Source organism: Macaca fascicularis, chromosome 9 (assembly GCF_037993035.2).
Source record: "Macaca fascicularis isolate 582-1 chromosome 9, T2T-MFA8v1.1".
In the NCBI taxonomy this organism is placed as follows: domain Eukaryota; kingdom Metazoa; phylum Chordata; class Mammalia; order Primates; family Cercopithecidae; genus Macaca; species Macaca fascicularis.
In genome coordinates, this window is record NC_088383.1 from 36288874 (window position 1) to 36316454 (window position 27581).

At 41.8% G+C, this 27581-nt stretch overlaps 1 protein-coding gene across 16 annotated transcripts in view; it reads left to right on the forward strand.

The window, feature by feature from the left end:
- The window catches only part of CCNY (cyclin Y), a 223575-nt gene that overhangs the window by 173164 nt on the left and 22830 nt on the right, over window positions 1-27581 (forward strand). For 12 of the 16 annotated variants that reach the window (XM_015455797.4, XM_005564991.5, XM_045361938.3 and 9 more), the window contains 3 exons: window positions 5381-5416; window positions 9402-9459; window positions 9552-9671. The exons of the other annotated variants lie outside the window; for them this stretch is intronic. In XM_015455797.4, coding sequence (XP_015311283.1) covers window positions 5381-5416; window positions 9402-9459; window positions 9552-9671 — 214 coding nt within the window. The remainder of the gene's footprint in view (window positions 1-5380; window positions 5417-9401; window positions 9460-9551; window positions 9672-27581) is intronic. 16 annotated transcript variants of the gene reach the window in all.

Consider the following 27581-nt stretch of genomic DNA (forward strand, 5'->3'; position numbering starts at 1 on the left):
TTATAACTGTGAGAAGAATGCCCTAGGTTGTAAATAGTGATTTATAAGCTGATTTTTGGAAGATAATCCACCTGTAAAGTGGGGATTGCCAGAAATAAACATATTTGCAGATTCTAGTTGGGGATTGGGTGGAGGGTTGAGTGCTAATCTAACAGTGAAAGAAAAGCTATAAAAAGGTTAGGTATTCTTTCAGTGCTCACTCTTTCTGTAGACATAATTTTTTATTTTGAGAACTTGATTTTCCTGTTTTTCCCCTAAATGCCAACAGCTGTGGTATGGATTTAGAGTTTGTCAGCCACACTTTGTGCCTCTGCAGCCAAACCCTCTCCACCAAATCCTCTGACAAGCATAAGATGATGATCAAAGAAAAGAGTGGAGGGTGCTGGGGAGCCCCTTTGCGCACTTGGCCACACCATCAGGGTTCTTGGCCTCCAGGGCCAGGGAAGAGCTAATGCCCATCACAGCCCTGTCTATGGCTCAGCCCCTCTGTGCTGCTAGAACCCACCCCTTCTTGCCCTTCAGAGGTTTTAGGATTGCCATGTACGTTGCTAATTTAGCTCTGGGTAAGAAGTAAGACAAATGCAGTGCCAGAAGTCACAAATCCATTTTGTTTTCTTGTGCAAGAAAATAGCATTTACTTCCTCCCCAGCTAAGTAGGAAAAGCTGCTGAGCAAACCCTATAGTCCAAATGTTCTGTTCTCTGTTAGGGCTCCGGCCCTTCCTTGGTGAAACTGCACCATTTTCTGAGGACTTGGCAGAGCTGACCAAGCCTCTGAAGCTGGGCACTCAGGGTCCCCCAGGTCCCCTGAGTTCTTTCTGTGTCCTAACTGAAAATCAGAGTGCCTTGACCACTCTCTGGCCTGGTTAACTTGGATTTGATAAGGGTGGTAAGAGCCGGTTAACTCTGTGGCTCACCAGGGTTAATTGATCTGGTTAGCCACTCTGGGCAGAAACTAAAGGAGGCCTTAGGCACTTGTCTGGTAGGGTAGACACCAATGGGTGGTTCTGTCTGGAGGTGAGGCAGAAAAGATTAGCAATGTCACAGCCCTCCTCCGTCAGACAGCACCTACTTGGCTCCTGGGCTGTTCCCTGAGAGACAGGATCATTCTGGCCCTGCGAACGAGATATGCCTGGGGGTCCTTCACCATAGAACCCTATAAACAAGGTACAGGCTTTGTTGCACAGATTGACACTGAGGGTGGCGGTCTATGCCCCTGCTTTCCAGGGGCCGGATGGCACCCCATTCACTGCCAGCATGCACGGTAAACCCCTCAAGACTGCTCCACCTGGATGGAAGGACACTGTTTCCCACCGTATGTCCCTTGGATGGGGCTTCGTGGCTGAAAGAGGGGAAGTAGAAACAATGACTGGCACAGCTAAGGTGAGGAGTGCTGCAAAAACAGGGGAACCTGAAAAGAGACCAGAAAAAAAGGGAGATCCAACAAAACGGGTGTTGAGGAGCCAAATTTGACAAGACCTTCTAAAGACAGGTCCAGAAACAAAATAGACAACCCAGTACAATTCTCCTTAGACTTTTAAAAACCCCAAAGCCAGAGTACCAGTTCACCACTAGGGTTAATCCTAAACCCTGGACACTGCCTCTAGAAAAAAACCCAAGGATAGAAGGTGGTGAGCACTGCAGCCTCTACACTGACAAGAAAGCAAAGTTCTCCTCAGTGTGGTGCCATTAATTGGTTCCCTCGAAACATAGTTTTGACTCTGGTGGCTCCAGGGCTGAGCGTACTCCATGCCTGCTGATCCTCACAGTTTCTGGGCCCCTGACTCATAGATATGGATCCAGAGATCTATCCACCTGCCTTTGTGAGATGAGCACGCCTCCTGTTACAAATTAGACCTGCTCCACTTACCCACTGTGGGTCTGCATCTCAGTCCCAAAACACATTTTAGAGAGAGACAGTCTCCTGGGAGCTGCCTTTAGAGGAACGCAGACAAATTCCATCTCTGGGCAAGGGTGATAAGAGCCACACTCCACGGGGAGGCCAGATGACAGCCAGTATATGACCCCACCCAAGATAGATTCTACAGATACACATCTCTCAGGAAGACTCAGAAAGATAACAGCAGCTACTCAAAAACGAAAGAGAGTGAGGATTGTGCATCCTACACAGAACCCATATAACAGCTGTGTGTGGCTGATGCAAAAATGTAATAGCATCTGAAGGATGATGGTTGATTACCAAAAACTAAGGTAACTCTGGCCACACATGCTGTGGTCCCAAATGTTAGCCCCAAAAGACTAACTGTTTAGGAATATGAAAGACTGTCCTACAACAAATCTTTCTTGAACATACCCTTAGATCCAGAGTCCTAGGACATGTTTGCTTTCACCAGAGAGGCCCCAAGTGAACCCTTCAGGCTTTCCTCCAGGGGTGCTCACAGAGCCCCACTACTGCCTTGGCTTGATGACCAGAGACCTGGCTGTTTGGGTGAATGCCTTGCATATTGCCTAAAACATTGTATAGATAATATGTCACTGACTTACATAGGTTTGAGTCTTTTAAAAAAGGCTACCTAAAAGATTCTTAAACACCTGCAATTCCCAGAGGATAGGTTGTCAATGAACAGGAAGTCCAGGAACCAGGGGACACCATAAAGTCCTGGACATGGTCTAGTTGGGTGAGGCTGGTTTTTCCAATAGCCATATTTGACAAAAGACACAGCTGCAAACAGTTGAAATATTGCAGACCGTTCTAGAGCCACTAAGATATGAAAGGACCTTCATTTCCACTTGGCCCACTATCTCAGGCCATCATACTGCCTAATTAAAAGGGGGCACAGTGGCGCAGAGATCCGTTTTTGGGGTGATTCCAGCCTTAGGTTTGACAAGAGAGACTGTGTGTAGGGTGAAGCTGCAAGCCTGGGCCTGATGCAGTTGTCAGCTGACAGCCTCTTTGGGCAGTCAGTTCCTTCCAGGTGACTGCTAAACTAGTCCATGGAGCTGTACTGTACCTGAACCCTCAGCCTGGTGGTCTTACTTCCTGGGATATCACCTTGAATGGAAATTGGCCTACAGAGTGGCTCTACTTTTCCTGGAGGTCTTAGGCCATGATAATATCCAATCTTGACTTTAGCTTGGGAAATAGTAATCTTGGGGCCCTGAAGGTTCTCACCCGTTCGGCAGAAGCCAGACACTAGGGGTATAACAATAATAGTAACTTTTCTTTTAAAAGTTAATGTAAGATCATGCTTTTATATGCTTTTTTTTATTTGATCATAATTACAACTCCACGATGTGGGTTGTATTGTTCTAATTTTATAAATGAGGAAATGAAAGCTCTGAGAGGTGAATTAGCACTAATAAAGAGGAAGGAGCCAGGTTCAGAACCCAGGTTGATGTGACTTCAGTCTAGTGATATTTCTACTGCTGTGTGCTCCCTCACAGGGGAAGCAGGAACATCATCTTTCTCAAAGACATTAATCATGTGAAACATTTCATTGAAATGTAACATTAGATTAGAAGAACAGTCATCACAGCATGACTAGTAAATGAATAAAACTAATTCCTCCCTTTCCCAGAGGCTACATGGTCAAAACGGAAGGGCACACAGCCTTATACAAGCCAGAAATCCTGGCAGCTACCGTCTGAACCTGAGTTTTTGCCATTTATAAAATAGAATCAGTAACATCTATTTTTTTCTTACAGGACTATTAACGTATGTGAAAACACTTTGAAAACCTTATTACTTTTTATAAATTCTGAAGCCCTTTTACCCCAGTTACAGTTTCTTCGTCAGCTTCAATGCTTTTCAAGATGTTAGAAGAAAAAGGATGTATTAGCACTTATTTGCTCATGAATACTTTCAACACTAGGCTGAAGTCATTTAAATGAAGAGCTCTGGAAAGAGAGAGGTTTAGAAGAATATAAGAGAGTGAGATTAGCTACTGTCATGTTAAGTCACAGGGAACATCTGGGTGCTTTGGAATCCAAGGTGCATGCTCATGTCTCTAAGCCAGTGTGGCTGAGTAAGCGGAAATGTTCGGGCCAAGTCGGTACCCTGAGAGGATCAGAACACTGTCTGCTGCAAACAGTTACGTGTGTTCTTAGAAACTTAAAAATAATTTTTGGCCTCCTCGATAAATTTTAATGTAAAACAAAAATAGTGGAAGTATCTAGACAGTTTTTGAAAGAGGAAATTTTTAAAAATTGTCCAGAACATGAATAACCCTGCCAACTTGATAGGAGTTTAAAGAAACCCAGGTAGAAAAAGGAAAACTTTTTTTTTTTTCACCTGTCCGGTTGGGAGACCACTTGGTCAAAAGATTCAGGTCAGTGTCAGTGAGTGCGAGTCGAAACAGACGCTGCTGGGGAGTCCACTGGTGTAGACTTTCTGCAAAGATGTTTGGCAATATGTGTTGAGAGCCTTACCATTGTTAATGACTTGAGGTCAAGTGATTCCAATTATAGGATGTATCCTTATGGAAATAATATAGTTGTATATTGCACAAATATTGGGATGTTCATTATGGTGTTAATTATAATTGCAAAGTATTAGAAACAACCTAAATGTTCAGTAGTGGGGAATAGTTTTCGACAACCATATGAAGGAATATAATCAGCCATTTAAAATCATGTTTTTAATGATAAAAAAATGTTAACATGAAAAAAGTTAAAAGTAGGATGGAAACCTGTCTCCTTACACACATAATTTATAGAAAGCTATATATCTTAAGCTAATAGTTGTATTTTCTAAATATGTTCTCCAAAATTTCTACAATGAATGTATTTTCTAGTCAGAAAAAAAATTATTTTAGAAAAGAAGTTCAGAGAAAGGGAATGTAGTTGTTCATTAAATTCAGACCTTTTAAAATGTAAAATAAAATTTTAAGTAGTGCTACAAATAAAAGTTACAGTACATTTTAGCAAGTGAATGAATAACTTGAGCAGATTGCCCAGAAGTTATTAAGGGAAAAATAGCAAATTTCTTGGGTGACATTCACATTTTTCTGGTAGTTATAAAGAAACCACGAATTTTCTAAACTAGTAGGTTATGAGTTGGAGATTTCTAAAGCTGTTTTCTTTATACCACCAATGTTTTACATAGTGCTTTTTTTTTTTTTTTAAATACAAGTGAGGAAAGCTGAAAATTTCTGAATAGAAAGAGCAGTTTGCTTCTAACTATCACTTGAAGTTCTTTTGTTTCTAGAAGAGATGTAATATTATTCCTGGGAATGAGTGCCAGATTGATTTACTCAGAAGAGGACATTTTCCTGATCAGTATTGTGAATAAAATGAGACTGTTCAGAAAGATTGTTAGGCTTTGACTTCTGTTTAAATATTTATGTTCAGACTGTGGCCAGGTAATGTGTAAGGTCTTGAATATGCTCATGGACACTGAACCTCTGCATTTTATTTTCACAGTGTCGCTCTTGCAATATATTATCACATCAAAAACAGGTATGTGGATGGTCATGTGCTAAAAACATCATACATTATCTTCTGTTACGTTATTCCTATTTTTTTCATATTTTAGTTGCTTAAACCTTTGAATTATACATTCTTAACTCATATTTTCATAGAATTTCTAAAGGTAGTATAATTTACTAAAACTTCCCAGGTAAGTGCTGAACTGCTTTCGAATCAGAGGAAACCAAATGAGTGTGGTTGAAACCAGCAAAACAGACAAAGCTTCTCAACGATGTTTGGCTTCCTTTTTCTTCTTTATTTTCTGTAAAATTTATTTAAACATTCTGTCTTTTGTAAAATGTCGTTTTAAAAGTTCACTGGGTGCAACTTGAACATGAAAAAATGTTTAATTTATAGTTTGAATTCACTAGAGGCAATTTTGGTGTAAATTTAGCAGGCATAAACTATTTTAATGTAGAAGCCCTCTCTGATATAAGTGTATCTGGCAATAGTTGGTTAATTTTAAAAGTCAGTTAAAACAGGGAGTGAAAAAAAAAATCTACCTTATACATTTTATTTCAGCATAAAACATGTAAGAATACATTTATTTGCCAATTTTTAAAAAATGCAGCTTCAAAACATTTGCTTCAAGCACAGGACATTGATTGGAGAACCAAAATTTATTTCTTTCATAAGCCACAGCTATAATTAATTCATCCTTTCCAAGTTTTTTTTTTTTTTTTTTTTTTTGTCAGTAGTGAGAAAGCTTGAGGACATTTGCATAACAGATGAGTATAAAATCTTTCCAGTTTTGACCACACCTAATCTACAGCAAATTTATTTTTAGCAATTTCCTTTTATCGGATGTTTCCAAAGCATCCTCCTTAGTTTTCATGAGGACATAGCCACTCTCATGGTAGTCATATTTCATGCATAATGTGACAATCATGTATGTTACATGAGTCTGCTGGGTGCAGCTGGTGTGAACTAGTTTGGGAACAAGCAGAGCCACCACATGCTAAGTGCAGAGCTCAGCCGATGGGAGCCCCACACCTTGTATCTGTTTACAAAGTGTGGTTAGTCAGTGCAAGGGAGGTTGGATGACAGCTTCTAATGAACAGTATTGGAGAAAACACGAATATCCAGAAGGAGACACCTAGAAAGGAATTCTCTGTGATCATCTGTTTCCATACTGTAATTGTGATTCATGGTTCTTTATGGTGCTTGAGAATTTTGGATTTAAGAACTTACAGAACAGTACAACTTCAGAACCCTAAATCTTGAATTAGAGTAATGTTATCAATGAAAGTGTAGATTTTGTTGCCTATTTCTATACTAGTTCAAACTTTTTAAATCTGTAAAGTTTAAGAAACAGTGGAATTCCATTGATGAAGCTCAGTTGTACTTTCAAGACAATTTTGCATTAGAATCTCTATTTCTTAGTACTTAGACTATGATGGATCCTGAAGTGAATGTAGCCAGAGCTGATAATAGTAAGAGTTGGCTTTGTGAAGCACCTACTCTGACTCCTCTGGTCAGTTCTTTACATGCTTTAATAACAACTCCTTAAGGTGATGCTGGTATCTTCATTTTACAGATAAAGAAATTAGAGGCACGGAGAGATTAATTTGACTAAGATGATACAACTAGTAAATTGGGGAACTGGGAAATGAATGCAATCTAGCACTCAGACCACTAATCATATTGCTCTCCTAGATTAATGGTGATAAATTGCACCAAAAGTGAGTGAGTGGAAGTAGAGAAAGTCTAACTGAAAAATTGAGCATTGTAAACAAGCATGATTAATGTACAGATTGCCACCTGCACGTCTCTAGATATGAGGAGGCATGCCCGTGTGCACGCCTGCTCCTCGCTGTCATGCTAGGCTGGCCTTTGGTGCTGGTGATAGACCTGTTAGCTTGATAAAGGTGGTGTGGTGCTGTTCAGCTGGGACACACAGCTTTTAGTGCAAATAAGGAAACAGTCTGCTTCTCAGAGGATTCTCCAGAATTCCCTTTCCTGAGTCTTCTTACCTTGAGCTCTTAATTCTCATTTATATTTTTAGACTCTGTTCTCATTTTAAAAATTACTTCAGGCGAATGTTTCTCTAGAGTACTGGATGCTTTCAGGGGCCCTTGTTCTTCAGCAAAATTGAATGGGTCTCAACTGCTGAGGAATGGGGTCCTGGGCCAGGCTCTGTCTCTTGTGTAGCATCTTGAATGCCTCATGGAGATTCAAGATTTGGTTTATTTGAAAACTCAGTAAATAAGATGAGGGAATCCACTGATTCTTTGTAGCCAGGGTTGGTGTCAGAGTGTAGCCACATGCACCCAGAAGCTGCTTTTTGCTCACAGACTCCCTGCTGGGTTGAACCTTTCTTTCATTTGGATTGATCTGTGTCTCTGCTGCCTGTGTTCATACAGGCAAATGTAAATGAGCACAGGTGTGAATGCCCAGAGCTTTAAAAATAATTGCTGTGACCGAGCGCGGTGGCTTGTGGCTGTAATGCCAGCACTTTGGGAGGCCGAGGCAGGCGGATCACAAGGTCTGGAGATCGAGACCATCCTGGCCAACATGGTGAAACTCCGTCTCTACTAAAAGTACAAAAATTCGGCTGGGCGTGGTGGCATGCACTCATAATCCCAGCTACAGGGGATATTGAGGCAGCCTCTACAAGGAGGCTGAGGTAGGAGAATCGCTTGAACCTGGGAGGTGGAGATTGCAGTGAGCTGAGATTGCGCCACTGCACTCCAGCCTGGTGACAGAGCGAGACTCTGTCTCAAAAAATAGTAATAATAATTGCTGTTGTGCAAATGTAGGAATGAAAATTGAGCTGTTTTGTTAAGCTCTTTCTCTTTTATTTTTACACAGATGTTAAATTTCTAAAGCAGATATTGTAATGTTTGCAATGATGAGTGTATGTTAGGGACAGGTCTGTAGCCTTCTGAAGTTCTGAAGCCTGACACTGAAGCACAGACTATGGAAATTACATGCAGTTAGCCAAAAGTTGTCGTTTCCAAGTTTGTTGTTTACAGAAAATTTTTTAGGCAAAACTTAAATTTCATATAACAGATGAAAGCAGAGCTGTCACTGGTGCGGTTCAGAGGGTCCCCACACAGCCCAGCGGCCCATGGCACTGTGTTCACAGTGAAAGCTACCTCTTTAAGTGGTTCTGTGCATGTACCAGCCTGTTAATAGCCAACTATTCACTTGCAGGTTGTTGACTAAAGACTTTTTATCTGTCACCTCTTGTTTTTCAGTGTAAAATTGTGAAACTTAATGAAGTAATGATGTTGCATGTTGTGAATAATAAGACTGATCTCTAGGATACATTGAGTATTCATTCTTACCCTGGCACTTCTTTCCTATCACCCACAATATGGTAATGGCTTAAGCAGATCCATCAACCTTTGCTTGGAAATAAGATGTCAAATTTAAGTCATTTGCCTAGATTTGGTTCATTTGAAAACTCAGAGCATTAAAATTAAATTTTTACTTAATTTAGCTAAGTGTGGTTTATAACGTTTATTTCTTTGGGCTATTTTAATCAAAAGTGACTAAGTATTGCACCCAAGAAAAATCATTATTCATGAATAACCATTTAGCACTCACTTGTGTTTCCTGAAATAGTCGAATTGACTGGGTACAGTGGCTCACACTTGTAATCCCAGAACTTTGGGAGGCCAAAGCAGGTAGGTCTCTTGAGGTCAGGAGTTTGAGACCAGCCTGGCCAACATGGTGAAACCTTGTCTCTACTGAAAATACAAAAAAAAAATTAGCCGGGCATGGTGGCAGGCACCTGTAATCCTAGCTACTTGGAAAGCTGAGGCAGGAGAATCGCTTGAACCCAGGAGGTGGAGGTTGCAGTGAGCTGAGGTGGCACTGCTGCACTCCAGCCTGGACCACAGAGTGAGACTCCATATCCAAAAAAAAAAAAAAGAAAAAGAAAAATCGTTGAATTAAAATGTATTTTTGTTTTATTTGAATGACATTCTTGTGGAAAGTAAGTTTCATTTTCTATTATTTTCCCTACCAGGGACCCAGATGGAAGGATGCTCTTAGATATTTTTGATGAAAACCTTCACCCTCTTTCGGTAATCTCCTCCTCCTTGTGTTTCATGAGATGATTTAATTCTTTTTTGCTCTGATCGGGAGAGCAGTCATCTGAAAATATTTTCTTCCCCAGAAATCCGAAGTGCCACCAGATTATGACAAACACAACCCAGAGCAGAAGCAGATTTACCGGTTCGTTCGGACACTGTTCAGTGCTGCTCAGCTGACGGCTGAATGTGCCATCGTCACCCTGGTGAGTGCCCTCAGGATGGCCACACCCATCCCCAGCCGGAGTGGTTCAGGGCCCATTCCTGTCACTCAGAGGAGTGGGGTTTGAGCGGGGAATCCTCACCAGGTTACCCTGTGGACACTGTGGCATAAGCTTCAGTGTTGTCATTCTCCTGGGAGAATAGAGGATAGATATCCCAGAAGAGGGTGTGAAGATTGTTCCGTAGCACCCACCTAAAGTCTTTTGTGAAATCACGTTCAAATCCAATAAATGCTGAAATTAAAAATGCAGGTAAGTAAAACAGTAGGACTAAGGGAGTGATCAAATGGCCAAGGTACTCCCTATAAACGTCTAGGTTTCCTGGTGTTGATTCCCTACAAAAATTGTAATAATATTAGTAAGATATACATTCATTTTACATGAACACTTGTCTAGGAAGGGGTGTGTATATTCTTAGCTTCTGTTCTGTGACTTTTGAGTAAATATGTCTGCAGGATATTCAGAGACAGTATGGAGGTAATGTGTATTTTAAGACTCAAGAAAAAATAAAAATTTATTTTTATGGCTGGGCTCCATGGCTCACATCAGTAATTTCAGCACTTTGGGAGGCCAGGGCGGGAGGATCGCTTGAGCCCAGGAGTTTGAGATGAGTCTGGACAACATAGTGAAACCCCGACTCTACAAAATTTAAAAGTCAGCTGGACATGGTGGCATGTGCCTGTGGTCCCAGCTACTTGGGAGGCTGAGGTGAAAGGATCACTTAAGCCCAGGAGGTCAGGCTGCAGTGAGCCGTGATCATGCCACTGCACTCCAGCCTGAGGGGCAGAGTGAGACCCTGTCTCAAAAGAAAAAGTATTCTTGGATTCTTAAAATGTTATGCACTATTTAGGTCAAATCTCACTTGGGAAATAGATTTAACAATGGAACCCTTTTTGTCACTGACCTTTTACATTGTGTGTAACTTAGATGAGAAATTAGCTTTACCTGTGCATGAGCTATCCTGGAGATCAGAATACCATTTCCTGTAGTTTCTGAGAAGAGACAATTGTCTCATAGAAGCTTTACAGGCGACCGAAGGACTCTGTGTCTCCACCACATGAAGAACTGTGTGCTCTGAGGCTAACTGAACAGAAACCCTGTTGGCTTGTTTGCTCATTCATTCATCTGTTCATCCATTTGTTCATTCCTTCTCATTGAACTCGCAGCCTGAAGGATAATAGAAAAATCAAATAATCATTAGATGATTAGGAATGATTGCAGGTTCCTATGTCATAATTGAGAAATGTACGTATTGCCCAGCTTTGTTCCTCAAAGGGATTTCAAGTTCTAACCAAAACACACAACAGGGCAACAGGGTTGAGATTTTTATGTAGGGAAATTGAATGAAGGGAAAAGAAGAGTAAGAAAAGCTCAGATGAAACCATAGATGAAATTAGTACTGGACTACATGCCATGAGGAAGGATTTATTTTGAAGTTGCTGTAGATGGAACGGGGTGGGGATTTTTTCTACCTTTAATTCCTGAGAAAAATATGGCCTGGCTGTGAATGATAGTGCCCTCCTGGTCGGAGTTATTGTTTAGCTTGAAGGATGTTCATGTCCTGTGGAGGACAGGGCCAGCATTTAAACCCCGCAGCTCACCCAGTGTCTGCCTTGAGAGAATATCTAACAGGCATCCCTCGCTGCCCTCTGCATCACTCACCAAAGATGACGCGGCTGATGAGTTCATTTCTTTGGAGTAGTGTAGGACTGGCACTTTTCTTGTGAATAATTACAACTATTGAAATCTTCATTTGTCCTATGAAATAGACTGGTGTTGGCCAGGATGCCAGTGTGCATGGGGGTCTTGTTGGTTGCAGCTGGAGAGGAGCAGCCTTGGAGGCCTTCGTGGTGGGTGCAGCCCTGCAGCCTATCCCCTGGTCACTGCTGTCTGCCGAGGCTCAGCCCAGCTGCATGCTTATGGGCAGAGGGCATAGAGATGTGTGCCTTGAGCAAGACTCTTGTAGAATTGTTCTTCCCTCCTCGTGTTCCCTAGAGTTAGAAATAGTCTTTCAGGACAAGTCTGGCCTAGAGTTGACAGAGATGCATTCATTAACCCCTTATTTTCACTGGGCATGTGTTTGGCATCTTGGCATGCTGCTCAGGAGGCGATGGGGGAGGAAGAGCAGTTAGTCCTGGCCCTGCTTCCCACACGGAGTAGGACTGCAGCCTGCTGTGGACAGAGAGCCTGCAGGCCCTTCAGACACCCAGACCTACTTCACCCAAAGCAAATATTTCACAACAATAACTTAGGATCACTAAGTGTATTTTTTAGCCTTGTAGAATATGCTGAAAGCTCTCCTATGGATACTGCCACATGAGGAAATTCGAAAGGGAGTGAGGTAATTGATTTGCACCTTGCTGAGTTATGTAGAGGCCTTTGTGGTGTTCCTGCAGCAGCTGGGGGAAGCCAGAGCTGTGGTGAGGTGGGCAGAAAGGCCTTGACATCCAGCTGCCCCTCCACGAGGCCCTGCCCTTCCCTTAGGAGTCACCCAAGCTGGCTGATCCTGAGAACCATGCATAGCACCCACTTTAGTCCCAGGTGGTACCTTGACAACATGAAAAGCTCACCGCCTGTCTGAACTGGGATCTTCTGTTGGAAGGATGAGAAAGCCAGAGGCCAAGGCAGAAGGACATATTGGAAGGTCCAGGCAGGTCCCACATATCCCTTGTCCTGTAGGTCTGGAAGGACATCAGTCTGTAGAATGAGGCCCACTGCAGGTTTCTCTTCCTTCTGGCTGCTTCTCTCACCTTTGCGCGCTGCTGTGACTCTGGGGTCTTAATGTGCAGGTCGGCTTTCTTGCTTCCGATGTGACAGGACAGTATGAATAGCTTTTCCCACCCTAGCTTCATCATCTCTCCGTTTAAGGCCACACACCCTCTAAATCAGTCTCCTCTTTCAATTTTGGAGGCCCCAGTTCCTTTGGGGTCAGATGTTCATCTGTAGAAAAATCAGTCATGACCCAGAGCTGAAGGAGCTTGGTCCTGCTCTTTTTTCTCACTTTGCCCTCTACTCTGTTCAGAACCTATAGTGGTTCCCATCTTCCTCAGAGGAAAACACAAAGCCCTTACGTGACTGACGGGGCTCAGCAAGATTAAGCCTCCCTTTCATCTCTGTCCAGCTGCCTCCACTCTCCTCAGTGTCATGCTGCAGCCACTTTGTTCCCTGAAAGTACCAGACACACACCTGCCTCGGGACTTCTGCACCCAGCCCCCTTGGCACCCAGCCCCCTCTGACCCAGGCATGCTTGAGATGCATCTTGCCCTCCTCCTCCTCATCTTTGCCAAAGGGCACATCAGGAAGCTGTTGCCTGGCTACCATATCTGAAGTTGCAGCCTCCCTCCTGCACCACACTCGCTGCTTGTCACTTCCTGCTTTTTCTCCACGTGCTTATCACCTGTCAGCATGCTTTAGGTTGAAGTCATTAATTTTATTGTTTTGTCAGTAAGCCCCATGAGTAAGAAATGTTTTGTCTTTTTGTCCATTTGGTTCACTACAATATGACCAACATCTGGAACGCAGCCCAGCTTATAATAAATGCTCAGTAAGTATCTGTTGAACATGTAGTGAGCACAGTAATAACTGCCTACTGGCTGAAGTACATGGTAATGATGTGCCTGAAACATAAGGAGCATTTAATACCTATTCATTATCTTCCCGTGCCCCAGTAGCTTTAGAACATTTGACACATATTCTGTCATTTCATTGCTTAAGCTTTTTTTTTTTTTTTGAGATGGAGTCTCACTTTGTTGGTCAGGCTGGAGTACAGTAGCACAATCTCAGCTCACTGCACCCTCCACCTCCTGGGTTCAAACGATTCTCCTGCCTCAGCCTTCTGAGGAGCTGGGATTGCAGGCTTGCGCCACCATGCCCTGCTAAGTTTTTTGGATTTTTAGTAGAGATGGGGGTTTCACCATGTTGGCCAGACTGGTCACTCCTGACCTCAAGTGATCTGCCCATCTCAGCCTCCCAAAATTTTGGGATTACAGGCATGTGCCACGACACCCCGCCCTGCTTAAGCTTTCTGAAGGGACAGAGGCAAACTCCTCAGTTTCAGGCACATCACTCAGCTGAACCTTGATTGAGCATTCCATGTGAGGTTAGTTCTGTCTGCAGAACCACAGCAGTGGGAGAGGGAGAAAGAGGAAGTTGGTGATTGATGGGGGGATTCAGGCATAAGGGAAGGGGGACCAAGAAGAGACGGAGGTGGCAAAGTGACAGCTGACCAGACAAGAGGGGATGCAGTCCTTTTCTTTATTCCCTATTTTTTAATAGCTTTATTGAGACATATTTTATATACCATTACAATTCAGCCATTTAAAGTGAGCATTTCAGTGGGTTTTAATACATTGTACAACCATCACTCCAACATAATTTCAGAATATTCCCTTCACCCCATAGAGAAACCCCTTACCCTTTGGCATTCACTTCGCATTCTTAGCCTCCACCCAGGCCCAGGAAACCACTAATCAAATTTCTGTCTCATTTGCCTATTCTGAACATTTCATATAAATAGTATCTCATATGATAGTTCATGACTGGCTTCTTTTACTTAGCATATGTTTTCGGGATTCATCCACATTGTAGCATGTATAGTATGTCCTTTTTTATTGCAAATAATATTCCATTGAATGGAGATACATATATATATATGAGATATATATATGACATATATGACTATATGAGACATATATATGACTATATATGAGACATATATATGCCACAGCCCCAATCCCTGTTGGAGTGAACAAAGGAGGACGAACGCAAGAATAAGACAAAGACAAAAGAATGTATTTGGAAGAAGGGGGTCAGGGGCCTCCTTGCTTTTAGTGAACAAGGACCCTGAGTTTCTATAGCCCTTTATTGAGTATAGTATTTGTAGTACAATATTTATAGTATTTATTGAGTAAAGGAGATAGGGAGAAGGGGGTGTTTGTCAGTCAGCTGCTTGACTTAGTGCAGGCCTGCACAGCTGCATTCTCTGAACAGTAGTCTCCAGACGTTCCAGTAGATTACCTCAGGGAGCATGGCGCCAGGGAGTTACTGCCTTCAGCAAACCTTCTGGTGACAGGCACAGTTGTGAGTTTGCCCACATCCTGCATTCATGGTGAACAGTTTGCTATTTGATCATATAGCCTCCAGTGGAATGCTGAGTTGGTCACAACGCACAGGCTTTCGGCACTCTCCCTATATGTATATGTATATGTATATGTATATGTATATGTATATGAGAGAGTGAGTGTTGGCCCTCCTTGTATAAGGGTTTTGCACCTAAAGTTTCAACCAACTGCAAATTGAAAATTGTGGTTAGGCCTGTGATGGTTGTATCTGTGCTGAACATGTACAGACTTTTTCTTCTTGTCATTATTCCCTAAACAAAACAGTATAACAACGATTTACCTAGCATTTACATTTTATTAGGTATTATAAGTCATGTAGAGATATATGAGATGATATGCACAGGTTATACGAAAATGACTATGCCATTTTATTTCAGGGACTTGAGCATCCTCAGATTTTAATATCCGCAGGGGGCCCTGGAACCAACCTTCCACAGATGCTGAGGGTGGCTGTACTTCATTTTGTTTAGTCATTAATCAGTTGGTAGACATTTAATTTGTTTCTACTTTCTGGCTTTTATGAATACTGCTGCTGTGAACCTTAGTTTGTGGTAAGATTTGTATAAGTTTGTGATGTAGTTTGGCTGTGTTGCCACCCAAATCTCATCTTGAATTGTATGTCCCATAACTCCCATTATTGTGGGAGGGACCTGGTGGGAGATAACTGAAACATGGCAGCAGTTTCCCCCATAACGTTCTTGTGGTAATGAATAAGTCTTCGAGATCTGATGGGTTTATCAGGGGTTTCTGTTTTTGCCTTCTTCTTATTTTCTCTTGCTGGCACTATGTGAGAAGTGCCTTTCACCCTCCGCCATGATTCTGAGGCCTCCCCAGCTGTGTGGAATTAAGTCCAATTAAACCTCTTTTTTTTCCAGTCTCGGGTATGTCTTTATCATCAGTGTGAAAATGGACTGATACAGTAAATTGGTACCAGTAGAGTGGGGCGCTGCTGAAGATACCCAAAAATATGTACGTGACTTTAGAACTGGGTAACAGGCAGAGATTGGAACAGTTTGAAAGGCTCAGAAGAACACAGGAAAATGTGGGAAAATTTGGAACTTCCTAGAGACTTGTTGAATGGCTTTGCCCAAAGTAGTGATAGCGATATGGAAAATAAGGTTCAGGCTAAGGTGGCCTCAGATGGAGATGAGAAACTGGGGAACTGGAGCAAAGGTGACTCTTGTTATGTTTTTTCAAAGAAACTGGTGGCATTTTGCCCCTGCAATAGAGATTTGTGGAACTTTGAACTTGAGAGAGATTATTTAGGGTATCTGGTGGAAGAAATTTCTAAGCAGCAAAGCATTCAAGAGGTGACTTGGGTGCTGTTAAAGGCATGCAGTTTTATAAGGGAAGCAGAGCATAAAAGTTCACAAAATTTGCAGCCTGACAGTCTGATAGAGAAGAAACACCCATTATCTGAGGAGAAATTCGTGCGGACTGCAGAAATTTGCTGGAGAGAATGTAATCCCCAAGACAATGGGGAAAATGTCTCCAGGGCATGTTAGAGGTCTTTAGGGCAACCCCTTCCATCACAGGCCTGGAGGTCTTGGAGAAAATGGTTTCGTAGACTAGGCCCAGGGTTCCTGTGCTGTGTGTAGTCTAGGCACTTGCTGCCCTGTGTCCCAGCCACTCCAGTCATAACTAAAAGGGGCCAAGGCACAGCTCAGGCTGTTGCTTCAGAGGGTGGAAGCCCAAGCCTTGGCAGCTTCTGTGTGGCATTGAGCCTGTGGGTGTCCAGAAGTCAAGAATTGAGGTTTGCCTAGATTTCAGATGTATGGAAATGCCTGGATGCCCAGGCAAAAGTTTGCTTCAGGGGCAGGGCCTTCGTGGAGAACCTCTGCTAGGACTATGTGGAAGGGAAATATCGGGTCAGAGCCCTCACACAGAGTCCCTGCTGGGGCACTGCCTAGTGGAGCTATGAGAAGAGCTACCCCAGAATGGTAGATCCACCAGCAGCTTGTACCGTGAATCTGGAAAAGTTGCAGACACTCAACACCAGCCTGTGAAAGCAGCCAGGACGGGAGCTATTCCTTGCAAAACCACAGGGGTGGAGCTGCCCAAGACCATGGGAACCCACCTTTTGGATCAGCGTGACCTGGAGTCAAAGGAGATCATTTTAGAGCTTTAAAATTTGACTGCCCTGCTGGATTTCGGGCTTGCTTGGGCCCTGTAACTTCTTTGTTTTGGCCAATTTCTCCCCTTTGGAATGGCTGTATTTACCCATTACCTGTACCCCCATTGTATCTAGGAAGTAACTAGCTTGCTTTTGATTTTTCAGGCTCATAGGTGGAAGGGACTTGCCTTGTCTCAGATGAGACTTCGGACTGTGGATTTTTGGGTTAATGCTGAAATGAGGGACTGCTAGGAAGGCATGATTGGTTTTGAAATGTGAGGACGTGAGATTTGGGAGGGGCAAGGGGTGGAATGATATAGTTTGGCTGTGTCCCCACCAAGATCTCGTCTTGAATTGTGTCTCCCATAATTCCCGTTGTTGTGGGAGAGACCTGGTGGGAGATAATTGAATCATGGCACCGGTTTCCCCCATACTGTTCTCGTGGTGGTGAATAAGCCTTATGAGATCTGATGGTTTGATAAGGGGAAGCCCCTTTCGCTTGGCTGTCATTCTCTCTTTGCCTGCTGCCATCCGTGTAAGACGTGACTTGCTCCTCCTTGCCTTCCGCCATGATTGTGAGGCTTCCCCGGCCATGTGGAACCATAAGTTCAATTAAACCTTCTTTCTTTTGTAGATTGCCCAGTCTCAGGTATGTCTTTATCAGCAGCATGAAAATGAACTGATATAGTTTATATGTGGGCATATGTCTTCATTTCTCCTGGTATATATCTAGAAGTAGAATTGCTGGGTCATATGGTAACTCTGGTTTGAGGAACAGCAGATTGACTGTTTTTCAAAGTGACTGCACAGTTTCAGATTTCCTTTGGCAACATAATGAGATTTTCAGTTTCTCCACATCACATCCTTGTCAATGCTTGTTAGTGTCTGTCTTTTTCATGTTAGCCATTCTAGTGGGTTTGAAGGGTTAGCTCATTGTTTTTATTTGCATTTCCCTGAGGATTAATGACGGTTGAGCATCTTTGCATGTGTTTATTGACCACTTGTATGTTTTCTTTGGAGAAGTATCTGTTTACATTCTTTGCCCATTTAAAAATGGGTTTGTCTTTTGGTTGTTGAGTTGCAGGAGTTCTTTATATGTTCTGGATACAAGTCCTTTGTCAGGTATATGATTCACACACATTTTCTCATCTGTTTTGTCATTTCTTTTTTGTGATGGTATATTTTGGAACTTAGGTTTTTATTTTCATGAAGCCCAATGTATTTCTTTTGTCACTTGTGCTTATCTTAAGAATCATTGCATAACCCATGATCATGATGATTTACCCCTATATCTTCCTTTAGGAGTTTTATAAATTTAGCTCTTATATTTAGGTCCATCATTCATTTTGAGCTAATTTTTGTGAGTTGGGGTCCACATTCATTCTTGTGCATTTGGACATCCAGTTGTCCCAGTGCCTTTATCCTTTCCCCACTGAACTGTCTTGTCACCCTTGTCACAAATCACTTGACCATAAACATGAAAGTTTATTTCTGGGTTTTCAGTTTTGTTCCATTGATCTTTATGTATATCCTTATATCAGTACTACATTGTCTTGATTACCATAGATTTGAAGTTGAAATCAGAAAGTATGAGTTTCCAGCTTTGTTTTTCTCTCTCAATGTTGTTTTGGCCATGCCATCCGTGATCCTTGCATTTCCCAATGAACATTAGAATTAGCTTGTCGATTTCTGTCAGCACCCACCACCCCAAAATTTTGGGATTTTAGTAGGAATTGCATTGATACATTGTAGATCAGTTTGGGAAGTATTGTGGTCTTAGCAGTATTAAGCATTCAAATATCTTCTAACATGGAATATCTTTCTATTTATTTAGATTTTCTTTCATTTTGTCAACATTTTTCTATAGTTTTCAGTATACAAATCTTATATTTCTTTTGTTAAATTTATTCCTGGGGCTGGGCGCGGTGGCTCACACCTGTAATTCCAGCAGTTTGGGAGGCCAAGGAGGGCGGGTCACGAGGTCAAGAGATTGAGACCATCCTGGCCAACATGGTGAAACCCCATCTCTACTAAAAACACAAAAATTAGCTGGGTGTGGTGACACGCACCTGTAGTCCCGGCTACTCAGGAGGCTGAGGCAGGAGAATCGCTTGAACCCAGGAGGCGGAAGTTGCAGTGGCAGAGATTTCAGTGAGCTGAGATTGTGCCACTGCACTCCAGCCTGGTGACAGAGTGAGACTCCATCTCAAAAAAAAAAAAAAAAAATTCATAGGTATTTAACTCTTTTTCATGCTGTTATAAACTGAATTGTTTTCTTAATTTCATTTTTGGTGGTTTATTGCTAGACTATAGAAATACAATTTATTCTTGTAGATTGATCTTGTACGCTGCCACGTTGCTGAATTCATTTATTCTAATAATTTTTTTAGTAGATTATTTAGAATGTTACATGGGAAGATCACCTGCAAATAGAGATCGTTTTACTTCTTCCTTTTCATTATGGAATGCCTTTTATTTCATTTTCTTGCCTAGTTGCCACAGTTAGTACCTCTAGTACAGTGTTGAATAGAAGTATCATGAGTGCACATCCTTGTCTTGTCATTGATATTAGGTATGAAGCTTTCATTGATATTAGGTATGAAGCTTTCCATTCTTCTCCATTAAATGTGCTGTGTGCTGTGAGTTTTTTGTAGATGTCCTTTATCAGATTGAGGAAGTTTTCTTATATTCCTAATTTGTGTAGTGTTTTTATTTTGAAAGGGTATTAGATTCTGTTAAATGCTTTTTCTGCATCTATCGTGATTGATTGTGTAGTTTTCATCTTTTGTTCTATTAATATGTTAACCCTGCATTCCTGGGATAATTCCCAGTTAGTCACAGTATATAATTCTTTTTATATGTTGCTGAACTCAGTTTGCTAGTCTTTTGTTGATAATTACATCCATATTTGTAAGGAATTTGGTCTATGGTTTTCTTGTGATAGCTTTGGTTTTGGTATCAGGGTAATACTAGCCTCATAGAACAAATTGAGAAATATTCCTTCTTTTTTTTTTTTTTTTGAAGAGTTTGTCAAGGGTTGGTATTCTTATTTGAATGTTTGGTAGAATTTACCACTGAAGCCATGTTGGTCAGGGTTTTTCTCTTTTGGAAGTTTCTACATTACTAATCAGTCTCCTTGCTTATTTCTTATAGGTCTATTCAGGTTATCTCTTCTTGAGTCAATTGCAGTAGTTTGTTTTTCTAGGAATTTGTCCATTTCATCAGCATTACCCAATTTGTTGTCATGCAGTTGTTCCACAGTATTCTTTTGTAATTCTTTTTATTTCTGTAAAGTCTATAATGTCCTTTGTTTTGCTTCTGATTTTACTCATTTGAGCCATCTTTCTTTTTCTTGGTTGGTCTACCTTCAGGTTTTTCAATTTTGTTGTTTTTTCCAAGGAATCAACTTTCAGTTTTATTGATTTTCTCTCTTGTTTTAATATTTCTATTTCATTTCTTTCCACTTCAATCTCGATTACTTCCTTCTACTTTAGTTTCAGTTTGCTCTTCTTCTAGTTGCTTAATATGGAAAGTTAGGTTATTGATTTGAGTTTTTTTTTTTAATACAGGCATCTACAGTTATGAATTTCTAAGCTTTAGTTGCATTGCAAAAGTTTTGCTGGGTTATACTTTCATTTCCATAGATATATTTTTTTAAATAAACTTTTGTTTTAGATTAGTTTTAGATTTACATAAAAATTGTGAAGAAAACAGAGTTCCTGTAAACCTCACATCCAGTTTGTTTTTAACATCTATATTATAAAATTGTATGATATAATGTACACAATTTAGTATCTTAGTGTGATCTATTTGTTACACTTAATGAACTGATACTGATATAGTATTATTCTATTATTTTTGAGATGGATCTCATTCTGTTGCCCTGTCTAGAGTGCATTGGCACCATTCATGGCTCTCTGTAGCCTCAAACTCCTGTGCTCAAGTGATCCTGTCCCTGCAGTCTCCTGAGTATCTGGAACTACAGCCGTGCACCTTCATACTCGCGTAACTTTTAAAAATATTTTGTAGAGATTGGGCCTTGCTGCGTTGCCCAGGCCGGCTTTGAACTCCTGTCTTCAAGTGACTCTTCCTCTTCGGCCTCCCTGAGTGCTAGGATTACAGGTGTGAGCCACCATACCTGCCCATATATTATTATTATTAACTGAAGTTCATTTTTACTCCAGTTTACTTAGTTTTTACCCAGCATCCCTTTTCTTCTTTAGGATCCCATCCAGGACACCATACTGTATCTAGTTGTCGTGTCTCCCTAGTCTCCTCTTGGCTGTGACAGTTTCTCAGGCTTTCCTTGTTTTTGACGATCTTGACAGTTTTGAGGAGTGCTAGCTAGTTTTTTTTGTAGAATGTTCCTAACTTGGGATTTGTGTGATGTTTTTCTCATGATTAGGCTGGGATTATATGTTTTTTTGGAGGAAGATAACAAAGGTAAAGCATCATTTTTATCACATCACATCAAAGGTACATAAGGTCAACATGACTTATGACTATTGATGATAACCTTGATCCCTGGCTGAGGTTGTGTTCGTCAGGTTTCTGTGCTTTGTAGTCACTCTTTTTCTCCACTTTCTGTACTGTGTATCCTTGTAATGAGGTCACTCTGTACAACCCACACTTAAGCAGGCGGTTGTGCTCCACCTCCCTAGGTGATGCATTCTAAGAAGAGTGCTTGTTATATCAGCCTGTCAGGATGACTGATCATGCCAAGTGGGGTTGGGTCTCAGCCTGAGTTCTTGGCAGGGCCCAGCCATTGCTGCACGGCTGTCCGATGCCTGCCATTCAACCCCTGAACTGCAGCCTCTAAATCCCTTCTCAGAATCTGGTGCTCTGATGGTGAAGTGACTGTGGAATCAGTTGAGTCTGACCCTGAAAGACTTCCTTTATGGGTCACTTTTAATAGATTCTGAGGAATTCAAAAGCTGTTATTCAGGTCGCATCTATTCAGTGATGAGTCCAGACATCTTATTCAGTTGTTCCTCCGATTGCTAGCAAATAATAAGTGGTGGTCAAGTCACTAGTTATCTAAACTTAGTGACAGGGAGTCTAAGAGTTGCCATGCTTATGCAAATTCAGTAAAGTTAAAGGCAAGTGCGATGCAAATTATGTTCATCTTAGTGCACACTACTGCCCAAGATTTCATAAACAGATACCTCAGCTTGCTAGATCTACTCTTTTCCATCTGTTTCATTTTTTAAAAATTTCAGTAAAGAATGCTGTTCATAATCTGGTATATTTGTTTAAAAACCCACTAATCGGGTACAGCCTGGCATTTGTAAAATACTGTGTGTGTTGGGAGTCCCTAAGACCACCCCAGGTTTGATCATTTACTGGCAGGACTCACAGGACCCAGCATATAGTTCTGCAGCTATGACTTATTACAATGTCCGGGTATAATGCAAAATCAGCAAAAAGGGGAGGGCCTGTGGGGCAAAGTCTGGAGGAAAAATAATCCTCTCCCAGTGGAGTGATACAGGGCACACTTGATCCCCCAGCAGTGAGTTGTAACAATATGGTCATGTGCCACATAATGGTGTTTCAGTCAACGGTGGACCACATATATGACATTTGTCCAGAAGATTATAGTGGAGCTCAGAAATTCCTATCGCCTAGTGACATCATAACATCCTAGTGCATCCTAGGCTTCAGGTGTTTGTGGTGATGCTGATGTAAGCAAACCTGTGCTGTCAGACATGTAAAAGTCTAGCATGTGCACAGTACATATAATACTTAATAATAAACGACTCTGTTACTGTTTTATGTGTTTACTATTTATTGTTACTTTAGAGTGTACCCCTTCTACTTATTTTAAAACAAAGAAGTTAACAGTGAAACAGCCTCAGGCAGGTCCTTCAGGAGGTGTTCTGGAAGCAGGCAAGAGACACTGCTTTGTGTGTATTACTGCCTCTGAAGACCTGGCAGTGGGGCAAGATGTGGAGGCAGAAAACAGCAATATTGATAATCCTCACTCTGTGTAGGTCTAGGCAGATGTGTGTTGATGTCTTAGTTTTTAACAAAAAAGTTTAGAAAGTGAAGAAAAAAAACCTTAAATATAAAATAGCTTGTAGAATAAGGATATAAAGAGAGAAAATATTTTTGTACAACTGTATAGTGTGTGTTTTCAGCTAAGCATTATTACAAAAGAGTCCAAAGTTTAAAAATTTTTTAAAGTTGATAAAGTTACAGTAAGCTAGGGTTAATTTATTATTACAGAAAATCTTTTTCATAAATTTAATAGTACCTAAATGTACAGCATTTATCAAATCCACAGTAGTGTACAGTAATGCCCTAGGATTCACATTCACTCACCATTCGCTCACTCATCCAGAGCAACTTCCAGTCCTGCAAGCCCCATTTACCGTAAGTGCCCTGTACAGGTGGACCATTTTTATCTTCAATACCATATTTTTACAGTACTTTTTCTTTGTTTAGATATATTTAGATACACAAATACTCACCCTTGTGTTCCAGTTACCTACAGTATTCAGTATAGTCACATGCAGTACAGCTTTGCAGCCTTGGAGCCATAGGTCATACCACACAGCCTTGGTTTGTAGTAGGCCGTAGCGCCTGCTTTTGTGTAAGTGCAGTCTATGGTATTCCTACAAGGATTGAATTGCCTAATGAAGCATTTTTCAGAATGTACCCATTGTTAAATGACGTATGACTATACTTCAGAGATGTTGTCCACCAGCAAAGCCCATTAGAGACTCAACGCCTGAGGTTTGTGTGTGTTGATCACGCAGACATCCTCTGTTAAGCACATACCAAAATTCCAGAGTCCCAGAGGGAAAGCAGGCTCAGCATAAACCACCTTGTTTGTACACCTGTGTGCATAGCGAGCTGCTCTTACCTGTCCTGGGATTGCTGGGAGCCCTCCTGAAATGGACGCTCTCAAATGCCAGCTGAGGTCAGCCCCAGAAGCAGCCCCATAGCAGTCTCAGGCTTGCTATGTTCACTGTTTGCTGCACTCTGTGCTGTTTTGTTCTTTCTCTTCTGTTTATACATTTTAGGTAGATGATCAGGATCATTTCCTGGGCTGCAAATGCCTCCTTTTAGAGGAAAGAGAGGGTTGTTACTGATGGCAAATGCTAAGTAAGCATGTGTTCATGTGTGTGCATGCATGTACACTCAGTAACATTTGAAAATCACAGCATGGCTAATCCTTGCCATGTAGAAATGAGGAGCTGGGGCCTTCCAGTGTTCAAAGAGAAGCTAGAAAACTGAACTTATTTTTGAACATTCCCTGTTGTTAGCTGAGGTTTTAAAAAGAATCTCGAAGCCAAACGAAACCTGTCTGTGAGCTACTCCCGGACTGTGGATCGCCAGCTTCGCTTCAGGTGGCAGGGAGCCATCAAGATCTTTAGACAGATATTCTGTTAATTCCCTGGGGCTGCCAGAACAATGTACTGCACACTGGGTGGCTTCAGCCCCAGAACTTCATTGTCTCCCAGTCCTGGAGGCCGGAAGTCCAAAATCAAGGCACTGGCCAGGTTAGTTCCGAGGGCTGTGAGGGAAGGTTCTGCTCCAGGTGTCTCTCTGTGGTGTGTGAGTGCCCAGCCTCATGCTCACGCTGCGTTCTCCTGTGTGTATGTCGTCTCCAAGTTTCCCCTTTATGTAAGGGCCCCAATCATATTGTATTAAGTCCTGCCCTAACGAGCTCGTTTTAACTCTACTACCTCTGTAAAGGCCTTGTCTCCAAATAAGGCCCTATTCTGAGCCACTGGGGGTTAGGACTTCAACATATTGGAAGAGAGGACACAGTGTAACCCATATCCACAGGATACCAACAGAATCATGCGAGATTTTTATTAAGATCTCTCCAGGAATACCAGCAAGGAGGTTATTGCTGTAGGTTAGGGTAAAGATTATACTTTATGTTAATTTATTAACCTATATTCATAATATAAATGTATATTCCAGGCTATTGGAAAATCTTCCAGCATCAGGTACAAAAAGAATCCAAATGTGAAACTGGCAGAAATTTTATAAACAGAAAATAATAATTACTCCTTTAAAATAATTTTTTTGGCCACAAAAGTGGTAATTTATGGAGCATTGCTGAATACAGGGAGTTTAGGAAGCTACCCCCATTCCCCCCAAATAGTATGTTTATGAGACAGCACTCTGGAATTAGGGTATAATTGAGAATGGAATGAAGCTACCAATTCACTTCACAGAGTCTTGACCCGTATGATTTCGACCTCAGCTGTATCGTAACATGCTCTAATCATCCAAACCAAACAGCTGAAAGACGGCAGGATTAAAGTCCAGAAGGAAATTATATCTGGTACAGATTCAGAAAATTAACTGGCCTAGTATTATTCTTTAAAATCGGATTGGAATAATTTCAGCATCATTGGGATCTCATTTGCATATATCCTTGATTCCGTGAGTTTTGTTTGATCCCCTCCAAATGCCTCTGAATGGCTTTGTGATGTGCAGTCAGCTGATGCCTCTTTATAGCTCCGTAGTTGCTCATTAACCTGTAGTTTCGAGAGGGACTTCTCAGAATAGTCATTCTCATGAATTAAATCTGAAAACTTATTTGAGTAAGAGTGACCTCTTAGCAATGGTCGTGGGATATTGTTTAGGAAAATAAACTGTGCATGATTTTACTTGGCAGAGAGTTAAAATATCCAAGTGGGAGTTTACTAAAGAAGTTGCAGCTGACTCTTGACTATAGTTTTATTGGCAAGTTTTGCTAAATTAAGTATTTTTAAGTTAAGCTTACCGTGAATGCCTTATCTCCCAATATAGCAACTGCTTTCCCTCTGTTACAGGATGTATCATGTTGTCTGATTCCTTCAGTTAGCCGTAATGGAATATCACACCTGGTTCATGACTGGTTTTTTCCCAAACATTAAGTATTCTCTTAAATATTACCTAATACAGTTATTAATATTCATCTACTAAGGTAAGTTACAAAGTCAGAAGAAAATGTAGTCAGCTTTTTGTACTGAGCCAGTGAGCACCGACCTCTGTGGAGAGCTTGGGAGGTTTGAGCGCCTCACGTCTGTAAGGAAGTGATGTCTCTGGTATCTGGGTGAAGATTGCATCACAGTCTTCTTTTTCTGCTGCTCTAACGATCTGGAGGTTTACTTAGGTCCAGCCCCCATTTTCTGCTGTCAGCACAGTGGTATTGCACATTTTCTGGTTGTCTCTTTGTTGGAGAGTGAGAGGAGTTTGTCATCAGCCTTTGTAAAATACACACCCTGGGACCCTGAGGTCAGTGCCAGCTGGAATTCCACTGAGCCTCACCTAGATCTTTACCTGAAGAGTTATGTTCACACAGAGGAAAATTATGATCTAAAACATTAGCTTATTCTTTCTGTTTAAACTTAATATAATAAATGAAAATCCCCCAAAATTGATAAGGTTTTTTTTTTTTTTTTTTTTTTTTTTTTTGAGACGGAGTCTCGCTCTGTCGCCCAGGCTGGAGTGCAGTGGCGCGATCTCGGCTCACTGCAAGCTCCGCCTCCCGGGTTCACGCCATTCTCCTGCCTCAGCCTCCCGAGTAGCTGGGACTACAGGCGCCCACAACTGCGCCCGGCTAATTTTTTGTATTTTTAGTAGAGACGGGGTTTCACCGTGGTCTCGATCTCCTGACCTTGTGATCCGCCCGCCTCGGCCTCCCAAAGTGCTGGGATTACAGGCGTGAGCCACCGCGCCCGGCCTGATAAGGTTATTGAGCTTTCTTGAGTGACTTACTTTTTTCCACCAATAGTTATCACACTCAAATGCTATTATTGATGAGTGAAGGACACTTGGAAACTCCCACAAAGGCCTTTCCAGTGCAGTTACAATGCCATGCTTTATGACTTCCTGGACCTTATTTGAAAGTCTCTCTGGCTTCCTGTGTGCCCATAGCTGCCGCCTCTGAACTTTGTTGCTCACCACTGCACCTGTCTCACAAGCCAAGGACTCAGTTTCCCTTAATTCACTACACCTTTGTCAATGCAGTTCTCTTTCCTGAATGCCATTATTTGTGGTCGTTTTACTAGCAAATCACTCTCGTATGTAGTCCTGCCGACTTCCCTTGGGCTGGAAATCTGTCCTTTCAAAGCTCTTTCAGTAGCCTGCTGGAGCCCTGTGTGGATGCAGCCCCTCGTCATCCCTGCAGGGGACCATGTGTCCATGAAGCATTCAGGGAGCACACACTGCCGGCCCCTGTGCTAGATGCCGCACGTACTGGGGATGAGATGAGGGCTTATCCAGGCTTCCTATCCAGGGAAGAGGCCCTTACCCTACCCTGAGATAAAGGCAGCACTCGGAGCAAGGGGAGGGTCACCCAACTAATTTGGGAAGGTCAAGGTGGACTTTCCCTATAATGGTTTTCCATTTTATTATTAGTATACTTAGAACCTCTTACTACAGCTTATTGGCTATTTGCCTTTGGGATTTCAAACGTGTTACTCCACTTGACTCATGAACAACTCCAGGGTTCGAGGCATGGAACCCTGCACAGTTGAAAATCCACATAGAACTTTTGACCCCCCCAAAACTTAACAGCCTACTGTTGACTGAAAGCCTTACCTATAACATAAATATTTGATTATTTTGCATGTTATATGTATGCTGTACTGTATTCTTACAATGAAGTAAGCCAGAGAAAAGAAAAGGTTAAGAAAATAAGGACAAATATATGTG